A 14,146-nucleotide genomic window follows, 5' to 3' on the forward strand; every position below is an offset into this window, starting at 1 on the left:
TTTCTCCCGGGAAAATAATATTCCTCGCTGATGCTCTCATATATAACTGGATATAATACGGAATTAAAGCCGAGGAGAACTGATCTGAATAGCTTTCGATGATGGACTATGCTTGCACATATTTATTTCGGAGACTCTCTCTCTCTCTCTCTCTCTCTCTCTCTCTCTCTCTCTCTCTCTCTCTCTCTCTCTCTTTCTCAGGATTGTTCACTTACATGTAAATATATATATAGGAAAAAAAATTATAATATATTATAATATATATATATATATATTATATATATATATATATATATATATATATATATATATATATATATATATATATTTTTTTTTTTTATTTTATATTTTTTTTTTTTTTTTTTTTTTTTTTTTTTTTTTTTTTTTTTTTTCTCGCAGACCTACTGGACGTGACCATTAACCTTACATACTTCATAGTACCAATTTAAAGGGGGACATTTCCAGCTCATTGAGCCACTGAACGAGTCCATTCTACCTCAGATAGACTGAACGAGGCTGTTCCAGCTCGCAGACCCTCTGAACGGGGCCTCGCCACCTCACAGACCCGCTGAACAGGACCATACCACCTTACAGACCTCGTGAACGTGCCATTCTTCGTAGAGTTACTGACCAGAGGCACTACGTATATTGCAGACTACATGTCACTCTACGAATTCCCCGAGGCGTTACAGAAATCATTACCAAACCTCAACAAGCGTCACGCAAAAGCAAAATCCAATTTCGGCAAAAATTGTTGTTAAAAGATTTATCGTCAGGCTAGCGATATTGATAGTTATAGTGCGTGCTTGAGAAACATTACCAGAATCATTTGCTTGGTAGAGTGAGGGCAAGGAGGCTTCGTTGTCTACCGAAACATTTGTGGAATGCTACTCTTGGGTTTACGTTTTCCCGCCATTTATTGATTTATTCCTTCTACTCTCGGAGCTAATGCCCTTCACCCTGCTTTTGTTTTGCTTGAATCTTGAAGGCTACTTACTTTAACAGGCAGAAATTAAAAATTTGTTGTTTTATTCCGCCAAGATAGCAGATTTATTCCTGTCTAACTGTAAATGGAAAAAAAAAAAAGAAAGAAAACCCACCCCAAATGATTTTGAGAATTCTCTGATCCTTTTGACTTTTAGTTCCTCTTTGCCATATATATATATATATATATATATATATATATTATAGATATATATATATATATATATATATATTATATATATATATATATATATATATATATATATATATATATATATATATATATATATATATATATATATATATATATGTCATAAAAGGAACCCATAAAAAGGAAATAACATGGCTCCTTTTATTAGGTGGAATTCTGTTGTAACAGAAAATTTTACCAGTGATATATAATATATATATGTGTGTGTATGTATAATCTGACTATATATATATAATTATATAATATATATATATATATATATAGTATATATATATATATATATATATATATATATATATATATAATTCTGTATATCGAATTTTTTTTGTTGGTTATATGCACGTGTTTGAATCACTTTGAACAATGAACTAGACAGAGACAAATTGCATATAAGAGAATGAATTTCGGTGTAAGTTACCGTAGGACTTTATACATTAGAAACGCCGGCCTAAGCTCTCTATTCCATTCCATTCCATTCCAAGAACTGCCTAAGATTCACCAGCGAAAACAGCAGCCTCTTCCTAAGATTTATAATTGTTCCATTATCTGCGCATTTAAGCCATTGTCAGTTATGTAAGTGGTTTTGGCTAATGGCATTCGTGACTGGTTGAGAGAAGCATTTGTGGGGTCCCATAGTTTCGTTGTGAATTGTTCCTGCTTCTTTATAGTTACGTAATATATTATTTGCACATAGTGCAATCATATTCTCTTTCTTCCATCTGACTTTCTACCCTCTCTAACAATTGTTTCATAGTGCAACTGCGAGGTTTTCCTCCTGTTACGCCTGTCAGACCTTCTACAGTAGATTCACATTACCGGTGCATCTTAAGTCTAGACCAGTCCCTTACGACGCTCCTGATTGGCTGTTGATAAGCCAATCACGGGGGCTGGAAACTGTCTCTCTCAAGAGTTCACATAGGCAGGATGTATATTCCACCTTTCCTGAGGGATACGTCTTTCAAAAGCATCCCTCGGGAGAATTGGAACATACATCCTGCCTATGAGAGAGAGACTGAGAGTTTCCAGCCCTGTCATTGGCTTATCAGCAGCCAATCAGGAGCGTCGTAAGGGACTGGCCTAGACATCAAATGCACGGCTGATATGAATCTACTATAGGTGCCACTCTCTCTTTCAGCGCCGAATGGATTCGTAGGTCCCAGCGCCTGTCCTTTGGCCTAGACAAACAGTCAGCGAGCAATTGCCCACGAAGAGACTTCCTCAGAAGCCTTGGAAAGACTTAGCGTGTCCGAGACACAAGCGTGATCAAGTTATTATACAACCAGAACAAAAAAATAAATACTGTGAAAGGGGGAAAAAACGGAAATCGTAAATTACGTGGTTTTAGAGGAAATGAATCACGTTATAGGCGCCTTAATCCACAGTTTAGAGTCTCTCTCTTTTTTTTATGCGTATCTAGGCTGGATTTCTACGGCAGACTGCAAACAGAGCGACCTGTAGACAGTTATACGAAGATTAACCTGGCGATGATTGCCACGCTATTGTTTATTTTTCTGGTGTGTCTGTGCGCGCGATTGTTTTTTCTTCTCTCTCTCTCTCTCTCTCTCCTCTCTCTCTTGTTGCGTAATACACACTTTCGCCAGAACTACTGTGATAAGTTTGGTTTAAATTCTATATTTATGCATTTATTGATATACTTATTTATTTTTTATTTGATTTAATTAATATAAGGACAAAATAGAATTGATTCCAATAATCCTAAGGCCTACCCGGGAATCAAGAAATGTATTCCATAAATTTTTAAGGTTTTCAGTACAGTCAAATGGAATTTATTCCTCAAATAAATTCGTTGGATGAAATTGGATAACTTTTTATAATTCCCTAAAATTTAGTCTTTAAAAATTCTGAGATAATTTTCCAATATCATGATGAAATTTATTTTTTTTTAAACTGCTGTAGGTTTTATCATCATAGGATGTCACTCATTATGGAAATTTTTTTCCATGAAATTTATTCCCGAAAACTGCTAGGTTTTCCTTTCCATAAAATAATTTTGTTCGGTTAGGTTTTAAGGATTGAATAAAAAAAAAAAATCTTCTCCACCCCCTTTGCGCGTCCTTAGCAAAGGAATTTATTCCAAAAACTTACAATTTATTCCCTGAATAAATTGAAATTTATTCCACACAATATTAAGTTCCCGAGTTGAATGGGAATGCTTTTTTCCACAAAATAATTATATGGATCCTTTTCTACAGGTGAGTATGACTTTTGATATTAGCCTCTCATTATTTTATATACTTTTCTAATAATAGTCTGTTAAGTATTATTATTATTATTATTATTATTATTATTATTATTATTATTATTATTATTATTATTATATTATTTATTATTATTATTATTATTATTATTATTATTATTATTATTATTATTATTATTTGGGAAAAAACTCTCTATCACGGTAGTATATACAATGTTCCACAATAATAAAAATGTTAAAAGTTCCCTGGGTTCACCTTCAGTCCAAAAAGATGAACCCAGGGAAGGGTTCAAAAGTTTTTAAAAAGTACTTATAAATTATTCACGAACTTTTAACATTTTTATTATTGTGGACCCCTTAGAACATTATTATTATTATTTTTAATTTATTATTATTATTATTATTATTATTATTGATTATATTATTATTATTATTATTATCATTATTACTATTATTATTATTATTATTATTATTATTATTATTATTATTATTATTATTATTATTATTATTATCATTCAGAAGGTGAACCCTATTCATATTGAACAAGCCCACCAGAGGGACTACTGACTTGAAATTCAAGCTTCCAAAGAATATTATGGTGTTCATTTTCATAATCCTTTAATGTTATTTTTGGTAGCCCTTCTCTCAGGCCTTTTTGTGGCCCATCTGGTGGGACCCTTTGTGGCCCATATGGTGGGACCCATCAGTTAAAAATCTTTTTTTGTATATAACTGCTGACTCACTACTGTTTATAAACAGATATGCCTTTAACTTCATCTTAATTGTTTACAGGTTTTCACATCTCTTTCATTGTTGGATGAACTGACTGAATTGTATAGCACCGTAGAGAGGTACTGCCATCAATGCACCTCGCGCCGTGCGCTGTACTCGTTACTTAGGTGTTTCGTAGCTGCAGCGCTTTTCATTCCTTTTACTATACCTCCGTTCGTATTTCCTTTCTTCCATCCCACTCTTCACTCTCTCCTAACAATTATTTTCCAATGCAACGGCGAGGTTTTTCTCCTGTTACACCTTTCAAACCTCTTTAGGGTTCAATTTCCCCGAATGAGCTCGTAGGTCCCAGAGCTTGGCGTTTGGCGTAAATTTTTAGATTTCAATCCAAATTTAATTGTACAGCAACTGTTTACAGCAACTACCTCGACACAACAAGATTAACTTTAAGTTTTAAACATAGAACAAAGTCCCTTTCATCTTGCCAAAAGAAATAATTATACACGTACAAGAAGCAACTATCCATAGCAATGTCATGCTATAAGCAACAGGACACGAAGATAAACACGCATGAAACCTCTTTTGTTTTCTTGTCATCCACAGACAAAATAAAGGATTTTGACTAAGGAATAACTCTCAGGGCACTTTTGAACACCACACCGTCTCACAATGAACACTCCCCACAAACAAAGGTATGATATAACAGGGTGTACTGTTATGTTTGTACAGATCACAGTCGAGCTTCCATGTGAATTCACAAACAAATAGAATGAGTTAAAATTTGCAGACAGGTTTTTGGTTAATTTTTTAATACTTGATTTCACAGGATGCGGTTTATGTTCCTTACAGGTAATGATCAAGTCTCCAAAAGGAGTCAGATAAGAAAAATAATCTGAGATAATTAATTAACAAAGGTTTTGATTGGCTCATTAATGTTTAATCACTTGAAAATGTTTTGCTGTATACGTATTAGCGTTGGCTTAATGGACACAGCATCATAGATCTCACAAACAGGTGAAGTTGACAAACAACCCAGGAAAATATTGAGAACGCAGTTAATTTCATGACAGTCATACTTTTGTTGAAATTACTGAAAATACAGATTAGTCAAATAGTAAAACGTTTTTTAATGCAGTTCATTTAATGGAAGTTATAATTTAGTTGACTTTTTACAAAGCACTAAAACATTTGTGAGAATATAGTTTACATGAAAAAAATTATTTTTTGTACTTATTTTAAAATAAGAATACAGTTGATTTCATGAAAGTCATACTTTTGTTGAAATTACTGAAAATACAGAAACGTTAAGCAATAAAAAGTTTTTTTAATACAGTTCATTTAATGGAAGTTATAATTTTGTTGACTTTTTACAAACCACTCAAAATATTGTTAGAATATAGTTTACATTAAAAATTATTTTTTTTACTTTTTTAAAATAACACAAATTCACAAGCAACTCAGACATTTTTTGAGAGTATAGTTGATTTCACGAATAAGTATTTTTGACACTTGAAAATATCCCAGATTCACAAACAACTCAAAAAATTTGAAATTATAGTTAATATTATGAAAATAATTTTTTGCCATTTTTAAAATAGATTCACAATCAATTAAAAATATTTTTGAGAATATAATTGATTTCATTCATTTTTTTTTTAAATAATTGAAAATATCAATTTTACAACCCAGTTAAAACTTTCGATAATAAAATTGATTTTATGAATGTTGCGATGTCACATTTTTTAAAATAGCAAAGATTCACACAAAAATAAAACATTTCGAAAATATAGTTAATATTTTACATTTTTGAGAATATCCAGAAACCAGTCAGAACATTTTGAGAATCCAGTTAATTTTTTTTGCAAAACGATTTTAAAAATTTGGGAATACACTTGATTTCAAGAAGGTCATCATTTTGCTGACATTTGAAATTTGCACTGTGTTGCAAACCATTCAAGGATTTTCAAAATACAATGATTGCATGTGATTTCACGTTGGCCATAATTTTCTTGAATTTTATTTTCAAATAACAGATTCACAAACCAGTGAGAATAAAGAAAAAAAAGAATACAACTGATATGACGAAGATTATGATTTTCTAAGGATTATTACCAATGTACAACCAACAACTGAATCTTCAACAAAAAATAATGCTTTACTACAAGAAATAGGAAACAGAATTATTGAGGCAGGAAATAAGTCAACCGAATATAACTTCTTGAAAAACTATTTGTAATGGGGAAAAAAATCTTGATGTAGGCGAATCAGAAAGAATGACACGATTTAAGGACAAAAGTTAGTCTCGTTTTTTTATCTTTTTTTTATACAACAAGAAACAGAAAATAGAATTATTGAGGCAGGAAATAAGTCAACTGAATATAACTTCTTTAAAAACTATTTGTGATAAGAAAAAATCTTGATGTAGACAAATTCAAACGAACGAAACAATTTAATGATAAAAGTCAAAGTATCTTTTTTTTTTTTTTTTTTCTCTGAATATAACTTCTTGAAAAACTCTTTGCAATAAAAAAAATCTTGATGTAGACGAATTCAAACGAAAACATAATTTAAAGATAAAAGTCAATGAATCATTTTTTTTTTTTACAACAAGAAACAGAAAATTGAATTATTTAGGCAGGAAATAAGTCAACTCAATATAACTTCTTGAAAAGCTATTTGCAATAAAAAAAAAAAAAAAAGCAATCTTGATGTAGACGAATTCAAACGAACGACGAAACAATTTAAAGACGAAATTCAAAGTCTCTATTTTTTTCTTTTTTCTTTTTCTTTTTTTTTTTTCCTCTCAGCTCGAAGACCAGACTGACAACACCAGGCAGCAGCAGCAGAAGACAGAGGGAGAAACCGAGGAGGAAAATGAAGGGTTCCAGGTTCGATCTGGAGGCTTATCTGGACAAGCTCAAGTGGGACAGACACGTCAAGGCCAAGCGTCGAGTTCCTCCTCATTGCTCCAAGAACAAATTCTGCGTCTACTCCAAAGACCCCGTCAAGGACGACCTTATTTGGTGAGTTTTAAGAGATTTTTCTTTAAAAGGTCGTGATTTGTGGTGGCGCTGAGAGAGAGAGAGAGAGAGAAGCAACAAGTATGTATAACATGATTGTGATTGTCTGTATCTGTAGGTAGAAGGAAAAAGGTTGAGAATGTTATTCTGTCAAAAAATTTAATTATAATATATATAATATATGTATATGTAATTATATTATATACAAATAAATATAATATATATATATATATATATATATATATATATACATATATATATATATATATATATATATATATAGGTATATATATAGATATACATATATATATATAACATATATATATATAGTATATTATATATATATATATAATATATTATATATATATATATATATATATATATATATTTATTTATATATATACATATATATATAACATACTCTATATATATATATATATATATATATATATATATATATATATATATATATATATATATATATATATATATATATATATATATATATATATATATATATATATATATATATATTATACATATATATATATATATATATATATATATATATATATATATATATATATATATATGATATATAATATATATATATATGTATATATATATTATATATATATATATATATATATATATATATATATATATATATATATCTAATAAAAGGAGCCCATAAAAACACCAAAATAGAGAAAAAGTACTATATTTCAGAGAACTGCTGTCTCCCTCGTTCAGGTATAATGAATGAGAAAAGTTTACAGAAAAGGTGGTATTTATACCAAGAGGTCCATCCACAAACAAGCCATTTTAAGTCACCCCCGCTGATAATCTTCCTCTAATCTTCTTAAGGGTTGGTTGAATGAAGACGTTGTCGATCGTGTCCGAAATCCATCCTCCTTTTGAGATGTCATTACCTGCCTCTCTTTTATTAAGGCCGATTCCATCATTTGACTCTTGTACCGGCAGTTGCTGCTATAAATTACACGTGACAAATTCCAGTTTATTCTATGGTTATGTTCATTTATATGGTTGAAAATAGCCGAGTTCTGTTGTCCATACCTAACTGACCATTTGTGTTGTATTAATCTCTGGGGAAGGGATTTACCTGTAAATCCGATGTAAGATTGGTCACAGTCCTGGCATGGGATTTCGTATACCCCAGAGTCCTTTGGAGATGTCTTTTGTTGGACGTTAATCAGGGATTTGGCTAAGGTGTTTGGGTAAGTAAATACAAAAGGGTTCGATTTTCCGAGGGGGTTGGTTATTCTCTTAATCGTGTCCAGGTGGGGAATTATTATTTTATTGTTGGGTGTATCTCGGTCTTGTCTTTAGGGGGTCGGTAGAAAATTACGTTAGCTTTGTGAATTGCTTTCTCAATTATATGGTCAGGATATTTTAAAGACGAAAGTTGCTTGCGAATTAGTTCAAATTCTTTTTCCAGGAAATTCTGGGGAACAAATTCGTAAGGCTCTTAAGAACAAGTTACTAGCTACACCTATTTTGATAGAAATGTCATGATAGCTAAAGTAGGTGTAGCTAGTAACTTGTTCTTAAGAGCCTTACGAATTTGTTCCCCAGAATTCCTGGAAAAAGAATTTGAACTAATTCGCAAGCAACTTTCGTCTTAAAATATCCTGACCATATAATTGAGAAAGCAATTCACAAAGCTAACGTAATTTTCTACCGACCCCCTAAAGACAAGACCAGAGATACACCCAACAATAAAATAATAATTCCCCACCTGGACACGATTAAGAAGAATAACCAAACCCCCTCGGAAAATCGAACCCTTTTGTATTTACTTACCCAAACACCTTAAGCCCAAATCCCTGATTAACGTCCAACAAAAGACATCTCCAAAGGACTCTGGGGTATACGAAATCCCATGCCAGGACTGTGACCAATCTTACATCGGATTTACAGGTAAATCCCTTCCCCAGAGATTAATACAACACAAACGGTCAGTTAGGTATGGACACAGAACTCGGCTATTTTTCAACCATATAAATGAACATAACCATAGAATAAACTGGAATTTGTCACGTGTAATTTATAGCAGCAACTGCCGGTACAAGAGTCAAATGATGGAATCGGCCTTAAATAAAAGAAAAGAGGGCAGGTAAATGAACATCTCCAAAAGGAGGATGGATTTCGGACACGATCGACAACGTCTTCATTCAACCAACCCTTAAGAAGATTAGAGGAAGATTATCAGCGGGGGTGACTTAAAAATGGCTTGTTTGTGGATGGACCTCTTGGTATAAATACCACCTTTTCTGTAAACTTTTCTCATTCATCTACCTGAAGAGGGAGACAGCAGTCTCTGAAATATAGTACTTTTTCTCTATTTTGGTGTTTTTATGGGCTCCTTTTATTAGATGGAAACCTCTGTTTGTTCACAGCACATTTTTTACCATCCCATATATAGATAGTATAGATAGATATATACGTATATAGCTAGTATCTATATAGATATATATATATATATATAATATATATATATGTAATGACTACTATATATACTATATATATATATTATATATATATATATATAGATATATATGATATATATGATATATATATATATCATATATATATATATATAGTATATATGTAGGATATAATAATATATATATATATACTATAAATAGATAGATATATATAATATATATATATATATATATGTATCTAATTAATATATATATATCTATATATATATATAAATATAGATATATATATATATAGATAATATATATATATATATATACAATAAAAGGAGCCCATGAAAACGCCAAAATATAGAAAGTAAGTAGTATATTTTCAGAGACTGCTGTCTCTCTCTTCAGGTAGAGAGAGACAGCAGTCTCTGTAATAAAGTATTTTCTTTCTATATTTTGGCGTTTTTATGGGCTCCTTTTTATTAAATGGAATTCTGTTGTAACAGAACATTTTTATCAGTCATATATATATATATATATATATATATATATATATATATATATATATATATATATATATACAAATGTGCATGCGTGCATTTATAGAACAGGCATGCTCGAACCTTTCCTATTTTGTACAAAATTAAGCAAACAAAAGGGATTAGAAAGAATATCTTGCCTACCTTGCTATCACGAAGAGATCTGCCCGAGAAAATAAGCTGGAGCATAAAATAGAGCAGTAATCAGCTTGCGTAGACAGACGGGCATTGCAATCATCGTATTAAAAGGCATCACGCACCTAGAGCCCTTCTGAGAAAGGTTTTCGTACCTGGGTCAAATTAGGTGAATTTTTTTTTCAGTACAGACTCCACGTGGAGTATGTGATTTTAACTTTACTTACATTTCCATTTATTTATTTATTTATTTTATTTATTTATTTATTTATCTATTATTTATTTATTTATCTATATTTATTTATTTATTTATTTATTTATTTATTATTTATTTATTTATTTATTTATTTATTTATTTATCTATCTATTTATATTTTATTAATTTGTTTTATTTAACTGTTTTTCCATTGCCTTCTGTTACTTCTTCCTGATGCGCACCATACTATTCTTTGGAAGTTTGTGTTTCAAGTCACTGGCCCCTGTGGTGGGCTTGTTCCATATGGATAGGGTTCATCTTTTGAATAATAATAATAATAATAATAATAATAATAATAATAATAATAATAATAATAATAATAATAATAATAATAAAAGCACTGCAGAAGATGGATGCTGGGTACCAACTCAAGAAAAGAGGCAACAGAATTAGCCATCTGATGTTCATGGACGACATCAAGCTGTATGGTAAGAGCATCAAGGAAATAGATACCCTAATCCAGACTGTAAGGATTGTATCTGGGCACATCAGGATGGAGTTTGGAATAGAAAAATGTGCCTTAGTCAACATACAAAAGGGCAAAGTAACAAGGACTGAAGAGATAAAGCTAACAGATGGGAACAACATCAAACACATACCTGGGAATAATGGAAGGAGGGGATATAAAACATCAAGAGATGAAGGACACGATCAGGAAAGAATATATGCAGAGACTCAAGGCGATACTCAAGTCAAAACACAACGCCGGAAATATGACAAAAGCCATAAACACATGGGCTGTGCCAGTAATCAGATACAGCGCAGGAATAGTCGAATGGACGAAGGCAGAACTTCGCAACATGCATGGGAAGGAGGACTGATAAAAGTAGACGAAGACCCAGAAATATACAGACAGGAGAAAGACAAGCAGAACAGAGGAATGGCATAACAAACCAATGCACGGACAATACATGAGACAGACTAAAGAACTAGCCAGCGATGACACATGGCAATGGCTACTGAGGGGAGAGCTCAAGACGGAAACTGAAGGCATGATAACAGCGGCACAAGATCAGGCCCTAAGAACCAGATATGTCCAAAGAACGATAATATCTCTCCCATATGTAGGAAGTGCAATACGAAAAATGAAACCATAAACCACATAGCAAGCGAATGTCCGGCACTTGCACAGAACCAGTACAAAAACAGGCAAAATTCAGTAGCAAAAGCGCTACACTGGAGCCTGTGCAAGAAACATAGTTACCTTGCAGTAATAAGTGGTACGAACACCAACCTGAAGGAGTGATAGAAAATGATCAGGCAAAGATCGTCTGGGACTATTGTATCAGAACAGATAGGGTGATACGTGCAAATAGACCAGACGTGACGCTGATTGACAAAATCAAGAAGAAAGTATCACTCATTGATGTCGCAATATCATGGGACACCAGAGTTGAAGAGAAAGAGAGGGAAAATATGGATAAGTATCAAGACCTGAAAATAGAAATAAGGATATGGGATATGCCAGTGGAAATTGTACCCATATTCATAGGAACACTAGGCACGATCCCAAGATCCCTGAAAAGGAATCTGGAAAAACTAGAGGCTGAAGTTGCTCCAGGACTGATGCAGAAGAGTGTGATCCTAGAAACGGCGCACATAGTAAGAAAAGTGATGGACTCCTAAGGAGGCAGGATGCAACCCGGAATCCCACACTATAAATACCACCCAGTCAAATTAGAGGACTGTGATAGAGAGAGAAAAAAATAATAATATAGCATTTATATAAACAATTCAAGTTCCCTTAAAATAAGAAATTATGTTTGATAATAATAATAATAATAATAATAATAATAATAATAATAATAATAATAATAATAATAATAATAATGATATGGCCTTTATATAAACAATGCAAGTTCCCTTAAAATAAACAATTATTTTTAATAATAATAATAATAATAATAATAATAATAATAATAATAATAATAATAATAATAATAATAATAATAATAATAATAATAATAATAATAATAATAATAATAATAATAATAATATGGCCTTTATATAGAGAATTCAAGTTCCCTTAGAATAAACAATTATTTTTCCCTTTCATATAAATTAACATTTTTCTCCTCAATCTTGAGCCATGACCAACCCTCTCCATAAAAAAGCATTTTACTCACTGAGTGAGGAACTATGTCACTATTTGCCTCTTGTATAGAGTTTTATTTACCCCTTTATGTAAATCTTTAAATCTCCCCTTCAATTTTTCTTAGAGAAACATGTTCCCTCTTATGTCAAGTATTTTTCCTGGTACTCTTTGTGCGTATTTCATAGCCCCAGCGAGTCAGAATCAATAATTATTGAATGTTTCTTACCCAACTGGAAGATTTCGAATAGAAAATACTTTTGTCCTAAGTAATTTTTCCCAGCTGGAAGATTTCTGATAGAAAATACATTTGTCCTGAATAAACTTTTCCCAACTGGAAGATTTCTATAAAAAAAAATACTCTTGTCTTGAGTAATTTTTCCCAACTGGAAGATTTCTGATAGAAAATACTTCTGTCCAGACGCCAAAAAAAAAAAAAAAACGCGTTATGTTCATTTCCGGGTCCATTGTCCCTTCGAGACAAGGTATTTATCACGTGACTAATTCGGGCTACCATAAGAGAACGCTCTTAGTCACATACTGTTGATCAAGCGCCTCAGTGGCGTGGTTGGTATGGTGTTTGCGTCCCACCTCGGTGGTCGCGGTTCGATTCTTGGCCATTCCATTGAGGAGTGAGAGATGTGTATTTCTGGTGATAGAAGTTCACTCTCGACGTGGTTCGGAAGTCACGTAAAGCCGTTGGTCCCGTTGCTGAATAACCACTGGTTCCATGCAACGTAAAAACACCATACAAACAAACATACTGCTGATCTCCATCTCTCTCTCTCTCTCTCTCTCTCTCTCTCTCTTCCTTTTATTGTACGTCCCTTCATATTATCTCTTAGAAAGACGACGATTGCGACGACAGTTAATAGAAACATTTAAAATACTGAAAGGCATAACAAAAGTAGACAGTAATCTATTACATTAAACGAAAACAGAAAAAAGAGATAATGGATGGAAACTAGAACTGAAGAGATACAACACATCCCACTGTGAGAACTTCTTTACATACAAGATATGTGACACGTGGAATAAACTGCCACCAGAAGTTGTAAATAGCAACTGTGTGGAAGAGTTTAAAAGAAAGCTTGACAAAAAATCATTAGGACAATGTGAAAGAACAGTAAAACCTACTCCTAGAGATAAATGAGCACACGATGTCTCCTTTTCGGATGGACTAACAGGTCTTTGAGACATCCTAATCCTTGTAACTCCTTGCTTTCCACCTCTCCTAATAATTACTTCTTGGTGCAACTGCTTTGAGATTTTCCTCCTTTTACACCTTCGGACCCACCTACCTACCTTCTCTCTCTCTCTCTCTCTCTCTCTCTCTCTCTCTCTCTCTCTCTCTCTAGTATACGACCAGAATGGGCGTGTACCTCTGAAAGTCAGGAATGCTTGAGTTAACTTGATTAACTAGAAGAGAGAGAGAGAGAGAGAGAGAGAGAGAGAGAGAGAGAGAGAGAGTTTACAAGACGGAAACATTTGCAATAACATAAA

General features: G+C 32.2%; 1 protein-coding gene across 2 annotated transcripts in view; it reads left to right on the forward strand.

The window, feature by feature from the left end:
* LOC135217877 (uncharacterized) overlaps positions 1–14,146 on the forward strand; it is a 106,488-nt gene that overhangs the window by 14,395 nt on the left and 77,947 nt on the right. Inside the window, exons 1-2 of one of the 2 annotated variants that reach the window (XM_064253899.1) lie at positions 4,591–4,837; positions 6,953–7,168. In XM_064253899.1, the coding sequence (XP_064109969.1) occupies positions 4,815–4,837; positions 6,953–7,168 (239 nt within the window). In that variant the 5' untranslated portion in view covers positions 4,591–4,814. Of the gene's footprint in view, positions 1–4,590; positions 4,838–6,952; positions 7,169–14,146 lie in introns of those variants that run through there. The other variant, XM_064253900.1, reaches the window with a different exon arrangement.

Source organism: Macrobrachium nipponense, chromosome 9 (genome assembly GCF_015104395.2).
Source record: "Macrobrachium nipponense isolate FS-2020 chromosome 9, ASM1510439v2, whole genome shotgun sequence".
In the NCBI taxonomy this organism is placed as follows: Eukaryota; Metazoa; Arthropoda; class Malacostraca; order Decapoda; family Palaemonidae; genus Macrobrachium; species Macrobrachium nipponense.